Genomic DNA, 18,420 nt, shown 5'->3' with positions numbered 1-18,420 from the left:
CCTGTGCTGTGCTCTATGTACCGGCTGACCTTCAGGCTGTGTTGTGCTCAGCATATCCCTATGCAGGATAAATTTGGTTGTAACAGAGAAGCCTGCAGGAAGCTCCCACCTGGTACCAGCAATCAGGCCACCTGCATGTCCTTACCTGTATCTAAAACTGCAGAAACAAACATCCCCTTCTGGGATAGTAGCAAGCATGACTAGAATTGTTTTCTTGTAAGAAACCACTGCAAGAGCTCACAGGACCAAAATGGGATAAGCCTTACATGGGTGGGATCTGCACGGCTTGGTGCACAGTGATCAAAGGCACCTCCTGATGCAAAACGACACACGAGTCTGCTGCGAGCCTATCAGGGATGCTGGCAGATGTGACCTCACAGCCACCTTCACAGCCATTTGCCTCCTGCTGGCCCATGAGATCCTGAGGCACCGCTGACCTCATCATAGCATTTCCATCCATCTCTTCCTGGTGGCCTAGGAGCTGATGAGATCCAGGTCAGCTCACATTCCCCTTCCAACACCATGGGACTGCTTTGGGACCTCACCACCCCTGCCCTGCCCCAAGGGGCCAAACAGCATAAGTTAGGGCTAGGAGAGGGGTTCAAGGTGAGGGGGTAAGAGCATGGGAATGAGGGCTTCAGGTGTTGGGTGTTCAGGTTAGGGTTTAGGGATTAGAGCTGACCTTTCCGGGTTAGGGACTGGGAAGGGCTTAGGGTGATGGTTTGGTGTCCTGCTTAGGGTGTCTGGTCAGTGCTTAGGGTATGGGCTCGCTTTGTGGATTAAGGTTTTTTTAGGGCGGGGGTGGGGGCTAGGCTTAAGGCCAACTTCTTAGTGCTAGGGATATGGGCTTAGGGATTATCATGAGTGGTAGGGTAGCAGTCACAGGGTAAGAGTAGGGAGTTAGGGTCTTGGGATTGAGCTCAGAGGTAAGGTTTGAGGTAAGGGATTAGAGTAGCAGATTCCCAACAGGGTGAGCGGTACCATGTAGGGGTAGGATTGTGAGCTAATGTAGCAGATGGTTAGAAATAGAGTAAGGGCTCAACAGAAATGGGGAGACAGGAACCTCATGAAATTCAACAAGGGAAAGTGTAAAGTTCTGCCCCTGGGGGCGCAATAACACCAGGCACCACGATGTGCTGGGGGCAACCCAGTTACCTGCAAAGCTGCAACAGAGTTTTGGAGAAAATGTCCTGGTGGGCACCAAGTTGACCATGAGCCAGCAATGTGCCCTTGCTGCACAGAAGGCTGGTATGCTGGCTTGCATTAGGCAAAGTATTGCCAGCAGTGCAAGGGAGGGGATCCTTCCCCTCTGCTCAGCACTGGTGAGGTCACACCTGGAGTACTGTGTCCAGTTCTGGGCTCCCCAGTACAAGAGAGACATGGACATACTGGAGAGACTCCAATGAAAGGTCACTAAGATAATGATTAAGGGACTGGAGCGCCTCTCCTGGGAGGAAAGGCAGAGCAAGCTGGGACTATTCAGCCTGGAGAAGGGAAGGTTCAGGTGGATCTAATCAACCTTAGAAGTACCTGCAGGGCGGGTGCAAAGAAGAGAGAGCCAGGTTCTTTTCAGTGGTGCCCAGTGACAGGACGAGAGGCAACAGGCACGAAGTGAAACACAGGAGGCTCTCTCTGAAGATCAGGAAACACCATTTTTGCTGTGAGGGAGACCAAGCACTGGCACAGGTTGCCCAGAAAGCTTGTGGAATCTCCCTCCTTGGAGCTATTCAAAAGCCATCTCAACACTGTCCTGGGCAAGCAGCTCTAGGTGGTCCTGCTTGAGGAGGGGTTTGGACCAGATGACCCCCAGAGGCCCCTTCTATCCTGAGTCATTCTCTGATTCTGTCACTCTGTGAAATGCTGTTAAGGATGTCTTAGATCTGCATGACAAGTCCCACAGGATGAGCAAGACCATCTAAATGAGCCTTCTAGATGAATGAGTGATGCCATCAATGCAGAAAATTAAGCACCATGGGAGAGCAATAGGGAAAGCCAATGGTCCAGATTAAGAACTTCCTGGAAAGAGCCAATGGGAAAGGCTGGGTCCTTGGGTGCAAGGTACCTCATGCTCTGGGGGCAAGGTCCCTCATTTGGGACAGCTTCCTTAGCAACACCTGCATCCCTGGAGGGTGATTCCCTGGACATGCACCAAGCAGCAGCTGTGTTTGTCAGGAGCACTTTCTATTTCCTCCTCTGGTAATGACCTTGTCTCTCCAGTCCACATTCATGGACCCCAAACTACCAGTTGGGGAAGCACATTTTGGTGAGGGGAGGACCTCCCTGAGGCACATCTGCACTTTGTGAGTTCCAAGGGCTTGTGCAAGGCTCGGGGTGGAGCTCATTTAGTACTCACGTTTGTACTGCAGATGGTTGGGGAGCACCATTACCAAGCAGGAAGCGAGAGATTTGGTCCCCAGACAAGATCTGCCTGATGGAGGTGGAGCTTACAGCTGCAGTGTCTCGGAGTCATTGCCCCACATAGGGTGTGTTTGATAAATGGCTGTGTTTCTATAAATAATTCAGTTTGGGTGACAGTCTCACCATTAAAACTAGGCAGGATGAATCCCATCCCTTGCAAAGAGCGTGCATAAACTGAAGGAACTCCCCTCCAGCTGCCTATCTTTGGCCTTGGCATGGTGAGCTCCTTCTGGGCCCAAATGTACAAGCACTGCTGTACCCTGCCTGCAAAGCTGAGGAACTGTTCTCAACTTTTAAAGAAAACGCAAACACATGTTTTGTAAGCTGAAATGCATCGAACACTCTTCCTCCAGAAACAATGTTTTCCCATGATGCCAACATGGACATTTCCAGCCCATGTACTACACTCGGGAGAAGAAATATTGATTTTCCCCATTACACCCCTGACCCTGCTCTGCCCAGCGTACTGTGTGTGACTCTCAACACTCTTTCACATGTTTGCACATGTCCTGCTTAAACTGACCACTTCTAAAGGCATCAGCTCAGCAGGCTGCCTGGGCATACGCATTTTCCAGTGTCCACCCAGTTTTCCTCCTCCCATTACTCCTTATTTGTTCAGACACCTCTCAGCTGCCCAGGTGCTGCTCTGAGCTTCGAGTTCAAAGCTTGCCATGTCTGTCAGTGGTCTGTCTGATGGTCTCTTTAGCCAGCTCTTTAATTGGCTTAATTGTACCTCTTCTTTCCTAGGTATCTCACTTAAGATTTTCTACTGAGGTTATCCACTGTGGAAAGGGGACTTCAAAGGAAGCAACTTGGACTTCATATAGAGCAATGTGTTTTATTTTTTACTGAACTATTATTTTCTTTTTCTTTTTTTTCTTGGCAGTAAGAAACATCCTTCTGTGACTGTGCACAGCTGGTTTTCCAAATAAAACAGGTGGGAAACTTTCCCAAATGGGGGAGTGGGGCTGATTTACAACAGTTAGGGAATCATTGATGGAGGTATTAGCATAAGTGGTTTTAATGTGATGTTGTAAAAATGCGACTTTACAAATTTGGATGGCAAGGTTCACTCTATTAATTACTTCAAGAAGAATCATACAGAGGGAAACGGAGTTACTCCAGTTATCAAACTCCAGTTTGATTCACAGAGAGACTGAAGATGCAGAGAGTAAGGAGGACCGTCCCATTGAGTCATGAGGTTAAGAGTAGACCCCCTTGCTTTCTAAACGCCTGATGGAGCTTAGGTGCAGCTGGATCCAATCCTAGTCTCAGACTTGGTCAATGGTTTATGTCTAAAGGATTATACATGCAAAGCTTATAGAATGTTTCATTAGCATCATTCAGCATACAATCAAAGTTACCAAGGAAAAAGTTTATGCATGATATCGGTCGCTTACCAAAGATCCATCATTGGTAAAAGGTCTCTCTGCCTCGAGGAATGACCTTGAGAGGTGTCCCAGGGAGGGGAAGATCATGGCCAGGGATCTCTAGCAGGAAGAGCTCCAAATAGGCTCCCTTAGGCCGTCATATTTATAGGATAACATGGTTGGTTTGTAGTCAAATTACAAGAGATAGAAACAGTATTCAGGACACTCCTTGTACCCACAACTTTCTTTGCTCCTTGAAAAATGAGTCGCTCTGTTCCTTTGTGTGTTTTCAGAAAACAGATTGAAACTAGAGGAATTCATGGCCTGTCGAAGCTCAGGCCTTTCACTCTTTTGGAGCCTGCACCAAACCACCGCCAGTCCGATCAAGGGGTTGAGCATATCTGTCACACTCTGCCCCACTGTCAGCCCACAGGCACCACCTCAGTCCCTCTGTGCTGGTTGTTGGGTGTCTCCATGGGCCCTCCCCGTGGTTATAATTGTTGTGGTGGGTTGACCTCAGCCAGACCCACCCTGGTTTTCACTCACTGCCCTCTTCTAGAGGATGGAGAGAAAACGGAGGAAGGAGAAAAGTCTCATGGGTCAAGAGAATGACACCTTAATAAGAAAAGAAACAGCTATGTGCGCAAGCAAAGCAAAAAGAGGAATTCATGCACCAGTTACCGGGGGCAGGCAGATGTTTAGCCACTTGCTGGGGGGCAGACCCTCAGCACACATGACACTGGCTTGGGAAGACAAACACCGTAACAATGAACAACACCCCTTCCTCCTGCTTTTGCCAAGGTTTTATCACCGAGCAAGACATCCTTTGGTATGGAACAGCCCTTGGGTCAGTTCAGGTCTGCTGTCTGCTGTCCCAGCTCTCTTCACTCCCAGTTTCTTGCCCCGACCCCCCACACCCCCCATAGATCTGACTTCTGTGGGAGGTGTCTGAGAAAGCCTTGATGCTCTGCAAGCAGTGTTCAGCGATAGCCAGAACCCTGGTGTGGTATCAGTGGCAAAGGGTGTATTTGGTGTGAAGAATAGATTCTCTTGCATGATCTCCATGACATCCCTTTGTGCCCTGTCCCACTTCTATTCCTCCTACTTGACACAGCCTTCCCCACGTCCTGGAACCTACCCAGCCCTATCCGCATCCCATGTGGGGTTTTGCAGACATCCCTGCTGTGGGGTCTGCCAGGGTCTGGACAAGGAGAGAGGTCGAGCAGGGCTGGCCATTCCCCCAGTGCAGGCCCTGAGCCCAGCAGGAGGAGGCAAAAATGGCCATGCAGCAAAACTCACCCATAAACCTGTGGAGAGTGGCCAGTGCTGGAAGTGGCCAAATAGGGAGGGCACCAGTGAAAGCTCCCTCCAGTCCCATGCCCTAACACATTGCCCTGAGCTCTGCTGCCCTCAGCCCATGAAGAACACCAGCACAACAGCATAGACACACGGGCGCAATCCCTTTAGCCTGTTCCTGACCTCAGCTTTGGAAGAAAAGCCCAACTTCCAGATTCTGGCACTGAGGAAATCCCCTTTTATTACAGAGATGTGACATGGGAGGCCATCTCTACCATCAGGCCAGACACATGTCCAAAGACTTTTTGGGTCAGACAGACTGGGTTCATGCCTCTGGAAAAGCAGACTGCATGCAGATATTCCTGGAGAAACACAGTTATCACAGATAAAATGCCCAAAGCATAGGAGGTTCCCCAGATACGTTGGAGATCACTTGGAAAGAGACACAGGCAGCTTATTGCTGCTGAAAGACTACGGATTGAATGAGCTTCTTCAGTGCTTCCTTGAGCTCCTGGTTCCTCATGCTGTAGATGAGGGGGTTCACTGCTGGAGGCACCACTGAGTACAGCACTGCCACCACCAGATCCAGGGATGGGGAGGAGATGGAGGGGGGCTTCAGGTAGGTAAACGTAGCAGTGCTGACAAAAAGAAAGACCACGGCCAGGTGAGGGAGGCACGTGGAAAAGGCTTTGTGGCGTCCCTGCCGTGAGGGGATCCTCAGCACGGCCCTGAAGATCTGCACATAGGACAGCACGATGAAAACAAAACACCCAAAGCCCACAAAGATACTAACCACAAGAAGCCCAGCCTCCCTGAGGTAGGCATCTGAACAGGAGAGCTTGAGGATGTGGGGAATTTCACAGAAGAACTGCTCCACAGCATTGCCCTTGCAGATGGGTATGGAAAACGTATTGACAGTGTGCAGGAGAGAATTGAGAAAAGCACTGCCCCAGGCAGCTGCTGCCATGTGGACACAAGCTCTGCTGCCCAGGAGGGTCCCATAGTGCAGGAGTTTGCAGATGGCAACATAGCGGTCGTAGGCCATGATGGTGAGAAGGTAATACTCTGCTACTACCAAGAAAGCAAACAGAAAGAGCTGAACAGCACATCCTGCGTAGGAGATGGCCCTTGTGTCCCACAGGGAATTGGAGAGGGATTTGGGAATAATGGTGGAGATGCAGCCCAGGTCGAGGACGGAGAGGTTGAGGAGGAAGAAGTACATGGGGGTGTGGAGGTGGTGGTTGCAGGCAATGGCAGTGATGATGATGCCGTTGCCCAGGAGGGCAGCCAGGTAGATGCCCAGGAAGAGCCAGAAGTGCAAGAGCTGCAGCTCCCGTGTGTCTGCGAAGGCCAGGAGGAAGAAGTCGGTGACAGAGCTGGTGTTGGACATTTGCTGCCTCTGTGCATGGGGTCCTTTTCTTAGAGGAAGAGGCAATGAAGCGTTAGGGGAGACTTCTCTGAGGAAAATGAAAGACTTTCTCCTATACTGTCATCCTGCTACACTCTGCTCCCCGCCCCGTCCCCCTCCACTTACTCCTTTTCCAGAAGACCTTCCTTCAGCTCTGTGGCTGCAGCTCTGGCTGAGTGTGCTGTGAGGAGCAGGGCCTCTGCCCGATGGCTGCCGAGGACTCAGTCCTGCTCTGCAGCAGTGAGATCATGAGAACGGTGGGGGCAGGGGTCAGTCCTGTCATTCGACTTTCTCAGATGAAACTGCTCGTAATGCAGAAGGGCCTGTCAGCATCTGCACTCCCATGCTAAGGAACGGGGATAACAGAAGGCACTTTGGGAGGTTTGGGGATTTTAATGCTCCACCCCCATCTCACCTGGGCAGTTTTCATGGATTTCAGAAAACTTCAGCGTTTTGCTGCACTCAGGGAGAACAGAGGGAGTCCTGGGAAGCAAAAGGATTGCCTGGGGCTTAGTGTAGAAGGAGGGGAGCTGATCTGTCTCTCCGTCTTGTTGCTGTGGGCTTGTTCTCCATGAGATGGGGGGTGATCACACTGTTTTGCTACCCTGAAAAACAACCAGGGATTGCTGAGAACAGAAGTATCCCCCAGAGACCGTTAAATGTCTCACCCTTTCTCAAGGTCTCAGCACCCCACTTCTAGCCCAGGACACACAGGGCTCATTTCACCAACCCAAGAGCATTTCCGCCATTGTAGCATCTCTACACTTCTGCATGGGGCTTTCAGATAACACAAGGGTGCTAGGGGACAGGTTTGCATTCTGCAGGGACATCTCACAGCTTGAAAAGACAAAGCTTCTCAAGCACAGCTTCTCAAGGACACAGCCAAGTATCCTAACGATACCATCTGATTAAGGGAAAACCAGCTTGTTCTCCAGCCCCATAGACCTCATCGCCCACAGCCACACAGGTGAGATGAAAGCTGGGACACTTGTTCCCATGGCCACACCTGCATGAAAGGACCCACAAGATCAGTGTGTGACTCTGCAGCTGAAACTCCACCTCCCCAGACAGCCTGGCAGCAAGAACAAGATAACAATAGCAATAACACAGACCAGTGGAGAAAGAAGGAAAAACACAGTGAGGGTGTGGCTGAGAGAGGCCAGGGCAGAGGCATTGGGGCACTCAGACAGCGTTCCCCTTCCCCAGCTGTGCACGCCACCTCCCAGACACCACCATTGCCGGGCAGCTGCTCTCAGCCCCTGCGCTCTGCAGAGGGAACTGGGCCCGTGGCTGCAGAGCTGCACCACGGCTCTGCTGGAGCTCTGGCTGCAGAGGAGGTGGTTCACGCCTTGGAGCCCCCAGCCCTGAGGGCAGAGGCTTTGGTGGGTGGGAGAGGAGGCAAGGGGGCTTGCTCAGAGGAAGGGGTCTGCATTGGGGGGGATCATACAGAGGTTTCTGAATTCTCCCTCCCAAAACATTTCTTGATTTAGTTTGCTCTCATTCCCAGATCATATCCCTGCTGCCTGGAGATTTTCCTGCTGGGAGGTGTTTCCCTGTTTCATGTCTTTTCCCTGTCAGCAATCACAGACCCCATCCCAACCTCTGTGCACTCACCTTGGCCCGACAGAAACCTGCCTGTTTGCAGGGCACTGGCTGGGTGCATGTTCCTGTTTGCAGGTGGAAAAGGGCAGGTCAGAAGAACCCTGATGGTCCAGCAGAGGTGATGCTGGTGCTGTCCTTTGTCAGAGCAGTGGCTGAGGGCACTTCAGGAGGCTCCTATCAGACTTAGTGATCACTCGCTCAGCAGTCTCAGTGGTTTCTTCAAAGTTAACAGCTCCTTTTCCATTTATCCCTTTTCCACTACCCCCCCCTCCCCACTCCAAACAGGAAACTGAAAACACAAAGTGAGGAAATCTTCATTATCTTTATGGCAATCCCTGCCAGGACCTCCTCCTTGAAACATCCCTTAGGAAATATTCTGCGGCTGAACTGGAGCTGTGAGCAGCCCTGACCCATGCAGCACCCTCTCGACAGCAGAAGGACCCTGCCCTCCCAGGGGTCCCTTCTTCCACCCACAGATTCTCCCCGCAGCACCGTTGGGAGCTCCCCGGGCAGGCTGAGCACTGACCCTGGCACACAGACCGCTGGGGCACAGGCACCCTGCTCTGAAGGCCAGCCCTGGGCATCCCTGGCTGTGCACCCGGCTTAACATCCTTGCAGTCATCCCCGGAGGAAGGCAGCCATCATGTCCTGTTCCCCTGATGGTGCAGCAGGGAAAACCTGCTCTGGAATGTGCCTTCCTCCTCTGCACTAGAGAAGCCATGAGAATACTCCCTAAAGATCCCACAGGCTGTGGGATGTAGCAGCTTTTGGAGATCCCACCCGCAACTGCAGCTTCACTGCTCTGCTTCCAGAGACTTACTGTGTCAAGGGCTGTGAAGATTTCTCCCACAATGAGCTCTCAGCTCAAAGCATTCCCACTCCAGGCTGACTTTAGCCTCTCTCTGCCTCACTCCTCTCCCCTCAGTGCCTGCAGGCAGTGCCCTCAGCCCTGCTGCCCTTTGCAGAGGTGCTGCCCCTGGGCAGAGCTGTCTCTCTGAAGTTCTGCCCACTTGCCAGCTGCTCCCTCCATCCCAGGAGCCCAGCCCAGCTCAGCAGCAGAGGCCCAGCCCAAGGCACCACTTTCTCTGCCCCTCTGGGCTCCCTCCAGGTGTCCCTGGGGCTCTAAGGGCTGATAGCGCCTGAGAGGCAGCAGGGTCTCTCCTGGGGAGGGAGGGCTGACACAGACTGATGTCATCACTGACTGTCCCTCTCTGAATGCTGGAGAGATGCATTTTAAAAGTGGCATTTTCCCAAACATGGCGTGGTGGTCTACGAGAGGTGGAAATGTTCCCGTCCCTTTACCCCTCTCCCCATCCCATTGCCAGGCGGGACACCTCGGCAGTGACAGGAACAGATCATTTCACCCCAGCATAGGGCTGGGATTCAGCAGAGCCCTTAAGGTGTCTCCGCTCTGGTGAGGAGGCCAGAGACTGCAGTGGGGTTCAGCTCTCCCCCATGCACCCCACAGACCCACAGCACCTGGGATTCCTCTTGCTTCAGCTCAGGGTGCACAAAATAGGTGCCTGCAGACCAGCCCCTGCCCTGAGCACCCCCTGGGATGCGTGGAGATGGGGGGTGGCAGTCAGCTGCTCTCACACAAACTCCTGGTGGCATTTGAGGTGCCAGGGGTGGTCCAAGACTTGTGGATGTGTCTGTAAGCTCTGATGGAGCATACCTGGGACACCCACACCTGCCTGAGCATCAGCTGTGGGGCTGGTGGGGAGGGTGCCTTGGCCACCTCACATTACACCCAATGTTTAGGGCATCTGAATGTCTGTCAGACCCACATTTCCATGGCAGCTGCTGGACTATCAGCTGACCAAGAGGAGGAGTGCACGAGAAGGAGGGTCAGACCTGTCTTGCAGCACCATCCACTGCACTCCCTAGAGCTCAGCTCACTGCAAAATTCAGGCACGTGCACATCCCTGCAGTGAAGGCACCTACGTTGTTTCAAGGCTCTGTTTTAAATGGCATCAAAAAGGCCTCTAGTGCCATGCCAGGGGAGGCTGGGGTGCCCAGTGAAACTGCCTGTGGCTGGCAAACATGGCACAGGACCTCCAGGAAAGCCATGTCCCACTGGAGGGGGGGCTGGGCAGACACAGCAGGGCCTCCCAAAGGAGTCCAGTGCCTTTGTGGCAGCACCTGAATGCCAACACCCCGGTAAGGAGGCAAGGTCCATCTCGTCTACACCCACATGTGCTGCAAGACTGGGAGGCACATCACACCAGGGTCTCCACTCATGTCCCTGTACTCTCAACCCCTGACAGTTCTCTTCTCCCCTCTCCTCTACCTGCCTACCTGATGATACTGAAAAAAACCCATGCCACCGATGACCACAGACTGGCTGGAGTGCAGGCTTACCTCACCTAGGGACTTTCTCAGGGGTACCTTGTGTTCCTGGAGATTGGCACAAGGTGCTGCCGAGTCAGCTCAGGCAGCAAACTTCTCTCTTGCAAGGCCATCATGGCCCAAGTCTGCGTTTCTCTGCCTCGGGGACTGCAGGGTTTGTTGTCTTCATGAGCATCTCATTTCATCATTACATTGCCACCTGCCATCCTTCCCAGCCCATCTTTGCTCTGAAGGAAAGCCTTTGCATATGTATGGTCCTGGGTGCTTGGTTCCAGTTTTCTCCATGAGAAGCCTTTGCTGAGCTGCTGCAACCAGAGTGTGCACCAATGCCCTCATCCTGGGACACAGGCAGGAGCATCTGGAGCCCCTTATTCCATCACGGAGCTTCTGAGGGAACCACAGCGGTGACATGGTGGGACAGGTTGCACAGCGTTGGTACTGTCATGGCTAGATACAGGCTCTTTAGGAGACACTGGAGGTGATTGATGAAGGTGGGAGAATGAGACCGGGGCACGCCCTCTATGAAGGATGGGGCAGGTCGAATGTATGGTGGGGCAGAAGACAGGCTGCCTGAGTGTTTGTGGGTGAGGAACAGAGGAGAAACCAGTGAAGGTGACATGAAGGTGGGAGTAAGAACCACTCAGTCAGGGTGAGGAAGTGGACAAAGTCTTCTGTAGGCAGCCCGAGGAAGTCTCCAGATCAGCAACCCTTGCACTCACTGGATGGGCAAAGTGCTTGGGTGCAAACAGTCCCATGGGGTCCTGGAGAATCTCAGGTCAACTTCTTTTCCCAGCTGCCAAGCTGGCCAAGAGGGTGAGTCAGGGCCGGTCAGGGATGTTGAAGTGTCAGCCTTGGCTGTGATGACCATGAAAATGTTGTGTCCCAGTTCCCAAGTGATGTAAGGCAGGAGACCAGCAGAGCTCAGGTTTGGGATCTCTCTCTGAGAGAAGCAGACATTGTCCTGCTCAGAGCTCTGGTAGCAGGAGATCCCATGGAGAGGAAGCTCTGAAAGGGAATAATCTACGAAAGCTGAGAGGCCGTTAAGGACATCTTCCTCCGGGCACAGGAAGGGTCTGTCCTCATATGCAGGGAAACAGCCCTTCACCTCAGGAAACCCACTGTGCTGAACAGGAACCTCACGGCTGAGGTCCTGCGTCAAAGGCAGCACAAAAGGAGGCAGGACGTGGAAGCAGGGAGAGGCTCCAAAGGAGGAGCTTAGAAATGTTGTCTGGAGAAATAAGGATTGTGTTAGGAGAGTCTAAGCTCCCCAAAAGGTCAAGCTTGCAAGGCATGTCAAAGCTGCTACATCTTCCTTAACCATGACAAAACCAAAGAAAGGTGAATTTAGGAAGAGTTGATAAAGCTCGGTCTGAAGTACACGATGCCTTCTTTTCCTCTGTCTTCACCAGCAAGCTCTCCCAGGTCTTTGTGCCCTCAGGCAGGACTCAAGGAGGAAGAGAACAACCAGCAGTGGACGAGGATCAGGTCAGGGGCTCCTTAAGCAAACTCACCCCTTTGGAGTCTACTGAGTGGATGGGCTGCATCCAACGTTTCTCTGCAGTCCCAGGACGGGCTGTTAGCAAGCAGAAGGCCAAGGGACACGACACTGGAGAGTGATCCATGACACCCTAGCTGAAATACCACATGTCAGGTTTAGTGCAGCAGCCAAACGCAGAGGCATATGGAAATGTGTCAGGGTCCTACTGAGCACCTTCCTTGGTCCTAGGCCAGTTGGGAAGTAGAAGAGGGAAAGGGGCTGAGCAGCAGTGATCCCTGCCTGGCTGGGTCTGCTTCTCACCCTGACCAGCATGGCCAGTGCAGGGCCACTCCATGGCCCCAGGGCACCACAGTCCCCTCGCTCTGCAGAGCAGCACCACCAGCTCAGGGCCCTGTGGGGAACGTGGCCAGGGGTGCAGGAACAGCCGGCCAGGCCAGCATGGACACACTCACGTGGGGAAAGGCTCTCTGGGGAGAAGGGGTGTCCGGGGAGAAGAGCAGGGCACCATGGCTGTGGAGGGGAGAAATAAAAAGAGCACCCCGTTCCTGTGTGTCCAGCTGGGGCAGGCTTCTGTGCTGCTGGGGCAGCAGGAGCTACCAGAGGAACCCTAGGGCCAGGACCCTCGCGCTGTCCTGGGGAGCAGGACTGGCATGGGGGGAAGCAGGCTGCTGGTGGTGGGGATCTCCTGAGCATGACGGCAGGAGGGACACTGTCACAACCCTCTGTTTCCTGCTGTCATGGCCAGCCTCCAGGCCTGGGGCTTTTGGGGAGGCTGAGACACCTCTCTGCCCTGTAAAAGATGCTGTGCCCTTCAGAGGGGCTGGGGCTGTGGGGTGAGTGCCCAGAGCTCTGCAGCACCCTGTGGCTGGCATTGCCATGGGGCCAGCCCAGACTGGGCTGCTCTCCTGGGATGGGCTGGGGAGAAGGCAGAGGAGGTGGGGAGAGCTGGGGAGGGGCTGGGCTGGAAAGTTCCCAGGAAATGAAAGCACCAGCGTACAGCTCAGCTGTGTGAGTGTGGAGGGTGGGGGCACACAGCAGTGTCCTCACACAGCCAGGCCTGGCAGAGACCTGAAGGGCCAGCAGAGCAGGACCTGCTCTATGCCATAGTCCCTGCACACCGCGAGCAAGCTGCCCCAGGGCGATCATCACAGACCTCCACCTATTCTCTCTTCAAAAACCTCTCCAAGGGAAAGATTCACTGAGCCATAGAATAAATCGTGTCTGAAGAGAGCCCTGAACATCATCTTGCCTCACGCTCCTGCTCAAGGCAGGGTGAACCAGATGAGGTTGTTCAAGGCCTCCGCCCAGCTTTGCATCATCCAGAAAGGAGCTGAAAGTGCGCTCCATCACATCATACAGGGGGATAATAAAGATGTTCCACAGCGTTGGCCCAAGTGCTGGTCACTGAGGGATGCCATCAGTAGCTGGCTGCCCAGAGGACTTTGTACCACTGGTGACATTTGGGCTTGATCATCCAGCCAGATTCCTGCCCAACGTCCACTTCTTCAGCCCGGATAGCACTAATCTGGCTATAAGGACACCACGGGAGACCAAGGCCTTGCAAAATTCCATGTACACAACACGCCTTTCTTTCCCCTGCCCGTTGTGGTTCAGCAATCCCTTTCTTGTCCTTCAAGTGCCTGGAAAATGCTGCAGGAGGACGTGTCCCATCCCCTTCCCGGGGACAGAGGTAGGCTGACCAGCCTGTAATTCTCCCAGTTCCCATTCCTGTCCTTCTTCAAGATGGGATTGATGTCTGCCTTTTTCAGGGACCTCAGAACCTCTCTGATTGCTCTGGCACTTTTGAGAGCACGATCCAGAATCATGGGCAAGGGTGACTTAGCAGACAGGAGCCCTTGCAATGAGCCTGTCCCAGGCAGCTGAGATGAATCTTGCTGGGCCAGTGGGGTTTGTTCCTGGAGTCACACACAGAAAGAGCAGGGTTCTTTCGGGCGTCCACATCTGAGCTGGCCTCGTGGACTCCTTATGCACCCAGGGGTGTTCAGAGACACAGTCTTTCCCTCTTACACACAGAGGCAGGGCACGGCAGGAGTCATAGGGACTCTCTGGCCTCCTGCTGCCACTGCCAGAGACTGGGAGGCACCTCAGCCCTGTGGTGTATCGCCCTGCCCTGCACTCACCTGAGATGCCCCTTGTCATGAGGAATGGACACAGGGACCTCGGCTCAAGGAAGCACATCCCAGTGCTGCATTCAGGTGGTTTCCCAGGGGATGTTACTCCCAACGGGAAGTGACCTCGAGGCACTGTCTGTCCCACAGGCCTTCATGGAATGCCAAGGAATAGCTGATGGCATTTGTGCTCACTCAGGTTCATCTCAGCTCATGTATGTGATGTGCATGCTTACATTTCCTCTGTACAATGCAAACATGGACTGCTGACCTACTCATTCGGTGACCTTCCACGGAGGGGCAAAGAACCTGTTCAGGCTGGGGTGAGAGGCCAGTGCTGGCAATGGTGGTTGTGAGGGGCTAGTGCAGGATGATTGCCCTGGGGCAGCTTCCCCAGGGTGTCCAGAAAACACGGGCACAGACCAGACCCAGCTCTGCTGGTCCTTCAGGTCTCTCACAGGGGGCCCGGCTGTGCGAAGACGCTCCTGTGTGGCCCAACCCTGCACACTCACATTGTTTAGCTGTATACTGGTGTTTTCATCTGCGGGCTGCTTTCTTGGGCATGATCTTGAGAAAAACTTTGTAAGAAGACCTAAACCTTCTGCACTGTCTGAGGAAATCCCCTTTCTTTATAGGAACGCTGCTATGGAGGCCAGCTCTGTCACAGACGTGCCCATTGCCTGTCCCTGCCTGCAGTCAAAAGACTACCATGCAGCACAACTGTGACCAAGCTGCCAGAGCTCTCAGGGCTGGCACCAAAACAAGGGATCAGAAATAGTGTGTGGAAGTGGAAAGAGAACAGCCCTGGAAGACCAAGCGCTGGTGCTCCCTGGCAGTGCTGCCATGCTGGGACTCTTTTCCCCTCCACTCATGCATAAAGGAACTGTCCCCGTACCTCCAAAAAGGCCTTGGAGGAAGGATCTCAGGAAATAAAAAAAAATAGTCACTGAAGGACCCTTTGTTTTGTTGAAACACACAGAGAGCATGGCTCCTCATTCAAACAACCACTCAGTCAGAAAAGAAAAGCAGAAAATGAATTATAAAGGTGAGGGCAACATTATCACAAGTAAAAACCCACCACAAACAACACGAAAGACAGAAGACAGGCTGGGCCTGTAATGAGTTACATTATAATTGCTATGCAGAAGATGATGGGCAATTTATTGCTCCAGAAAAACATCCTGTTATCAGTTTCCACACTGCATCCTTCAGCGCCTGGTTCCTCATGCTGTAGATGAGGGGGTTCACTGCTGGAGGCACCACTGAGAACAGCATTGTCGTTAGCAAGTCCAGCGACGGTGAGGAGGTAGAGGTGGGTTTCAGGTAGGTAAATATGGCAGTGCTGACTAACAGGGAGACCACGGCCAGGTGAGGGAGGCACGTGGAAAAGGCTTTGTGGCGTCCCTGCTCAGAGGGGATCCTCAGCACAGACCTGAAGATCTGCACATAGGACACCACAATGAAAACAAAACAGCTGAATGTTACTAAGAGACTAACCACAAGAAGCCCAGCCTCCCTGAGGTAGGCATCTGGGCAGGAGAGCTTGAGGATGTGGGGGATTTCACAGAAGAACTGGTCCACAGCATTGCCTTGGCAGAGGGGGAGTGAAAATGTATTAGCAGTGTGCAAGAGAGCATTGAGAAACCCAGTGCCCCAGGCAGCTGCTGCCATGTGGATGCAAGCTCTGCTGCCCAGGAGGGTCCCGTAGTGCAGGGCTTTGCAGATGGCCACGTAGCAGTCGTAGCCCATGATAGTGAGAAGGCAATACTCTGCTGATATCAAAAAGACAAACAGAAAGAGCTGAGCAGCACATCCCAAGAAGGAGATGGCCCTGGTGTCCCAGAGGGAATTGGCCATGGATTTGGGGAGAGTGGTGAAGATGGATCCCAGGTCAAGGAGGGATAGGTTGAGGAGTAAAAAGTACATGGGGGTGTGGAGGCGGTGGTCGCAGGCTATGGCAGTGATGATGAGGCCATTGCCCAGGAGGGCAGCCAGGTAGATGCCCAGGAAGAGCCAGAAGTGCAAGAGCTGCAGCTGCCGTGTGTCTGTGAATGCCAGGAGGAGGAACTCGTTCATGGAGCTGCCATTGGACACCTGCTGTCTCTGGGCATGGAAACTGCCAAAGGAGATAAACCAGAAAAATTCAGAGAAGCTTCTCTGAGCAAAATTTGATTCATTCATTGAAAATACCTAAGGCAGCTTTTCTTTCCTGGGGGACTGTTATGCAGCTCCGAGGCTTCAGCTCTGCTTTGTGCTGGCTGAGTGTGCTGTGCAGAGCCGTGCCCTCTCCCCAGGGGCTCCTGGAGGGTCAGCCCTGCTTTACAGCAATGACCCATGGAGGCAGCAACAGCCCAGTGTGTTTGGAGGGAGGGTTCCTGGGGAGGAGTTCCCTGTGCTGCACTAGAGCGGAGGGTGAAAGCTCCGAAGGACACTTTTTGCACAGAGGCAGGTGGGAGATGAGGTGCAGCAAATGTGTCTCGTTACACTGTGGTTTAGTATTCAGACACCCCCATCCCACTTGGGGAATACTCTGGAAAGCATAAAATTCCCTCGTTGCCCTGTTGCTCTCAGTGTAAACCTGCATCAGTGCTCCCATCCAGGAGGGCTGCTCTGTCCATCAGCCTGGTGCCCAGCTGCTCTGTGCTTGCACCCCTCCCAGCTGCAGGAGGACTGCACACAGAGGTTGCTCCAGCAAAAAAACCTGGACTGTCCTGGGAGCAGAGGGGTCCTGTTCCAGGTGCAGATTTCAAAACACCTCTCCTTTCCAGCACAGCTCTGCAGAGTAGGAGTAGGATGGAGAGCACAGGACAAGGATGCTGATTGGCATGGGCAGATCAGGCACTCTCAGACATCACCAAGGTCCTACAGGAGAGCTGTGCCCTTCTGGAGTGATGCTCACAGCCCCGCAGGACTCCCTGCCCAGCCTGATCAGGTGTCTGAAGGTGATGTCTGCGAAGGGAAGCAGTGTCTCAAGCCTGGAAAACTAAGAAATGGCTTGGGCACCTTGGTCCCATGGAAACACCTCCAGGGCAGCGCCCTCCAGGTCAGGGCCAGAGCAGGCACTCAGCACCCCCACCCCTTGCCCCACACCACCACTGTTACTGCCAGGGACCCCAAGAGCAAGAAGAAGAGCAGCACAAGCACATCGAGAAACAAAGAAGAACTCTGTGACTCTCCTCCTAAGGGAAGCAAGGAGAGGAGAGGCAGCCAGGCACTCAGGAAAGCCTTCTCCTCACCCAGCAGAGCACAGCACCTCCCGGTTAGCAAAAGCCCCGGGCAGTCGCTCTCAGCCCCTTTGCCCTGCAGAGGGAAGCGGCCCCGTGTCAGGGGAGATGCCCCTCTGCTGTGCCAGAGCTCTGGCTGCAGAGGAGGCACCTCCTGCCCTGGACCACACAAGCTTGAGGGCAGCAGCTCTGCTGGGTGGGAGACGGGAGCAGGGGTCTTGCTCAGAGGAAGGTGTCTGCATTGGAGGGGATGACAGGGAGCTTTCCAAAGTCTCCCTCCCATGACATTGCGGGTTGGAGTTTCCTACGACACTCTGCCCATGTGTTTGCAGCCTGGAGCTCTCCCTGGTGGGAACTGTTTTCTCCCTCCAAGTTTTCCCTGTCAGGGATCACAGACCCCATCACCAACTCCTGTCTGCTCAGCTCTCACCTGAAGAAACCTCCCTGTTCCAGGCACTCTCTAGAGGTACTCCCCGTTTGCAGGCAGTGAGGAGCAGGTCAGAGAAACCCTGCTGAGGACAGCAAAGGTGATGCTGGTGCTCTCTGGAGGTAGAGGAGGGGATGGAAGCAGTTGACTTGCCTCCCACCAGACCTACTGATCTCTCAGTGTAGCAGCTCAGGACTCTCAGTCTCCCTCTTCAAAGGCAGTAGCGCCTTTCCCCTTTTTCCTGAAACAGCAGAAAACTGAAAGCATAGACCCAGGAAAGCTCTTTACCTTCAAGGGATCCCCTGCCTTACTCTTCCTCTGGAAAAGTCCCCTCTGAAATGCCCTGGGCAGCTCTGGATGCACACCCTGCCCTCACCCCTTCCCCCTTGTCTAACATGAGCCCCTGGGCTGGGAGGCCTTCTGACAGATCCCGTAGGCTGGAGGCTATGAACGCTTTAGGAGACCCTTCCAGGAATGGCAGCTGCGTTGCTCTGGTCCAAGAGACTTACCGTGTCAAGGGCTGGAAAGATTTCTTCCCTTGCAGCTCTCCTCTTTCCTCCCACTCCAGGCTGCCTTTAATCTCTCTCTGCCCTACTCCTTTTCTCAGAGCCCTGCTGCGCTTGGCAGAGGAGCTGCTCCTTGGCAGAGTTGTCTCTCTGCACTGCTGCCTGCTTCCCATGAGCTCCCTCCATCCCAGGA

At 53.6% G+C, this 18,420-nt stretch overlaps 1 protein-coding gene across 1 annotated transcript; it reads right to left on the bottom strand.

Moving 5' to 3' along the window:
• Nucleotides 1-5,538: 5,538 nt before the first annotated feature.
• Nucleotides 5,539-16,251, bottom strand: LOC309601283 (olfactory receptor 14A16-like; the record flags this gene model as incomplete). Its single annotated transcript, XM_082334241.1, has 2 exons — nucleotides 5,539-6,333; nucleotides 15,256-16,251. 2 exons carry the CDS (start codon nucleotides 16,249-16,251, stop codon nucleotides 5,539-5,541), a joined length of 1,791 nt encoding a protein of 596 aa, XP_082190367.1.
• Between the last annotated feature and the right edge of the window lie 2,169 nt (nucleotides 16,252-18,420).

This window comes from Platalea leucorodia (assembly GCF_965183815.1).
Source record: "Platalea leucorodia genome assembly, chromosome: 30".
Classification (NCBI taxonomy): domain Eukaryota; kingdom Metazoa; phylum Chordata; class Aves; order Pelecaniformes; family Threskiornithidae; genus Platalea; species Platalea leucorodia.
The sequence above is the reverse complement of the archived record's forward strand: the minus strand, read 5'-3'. Positions and strand labels throughout refer to the sequence as shown.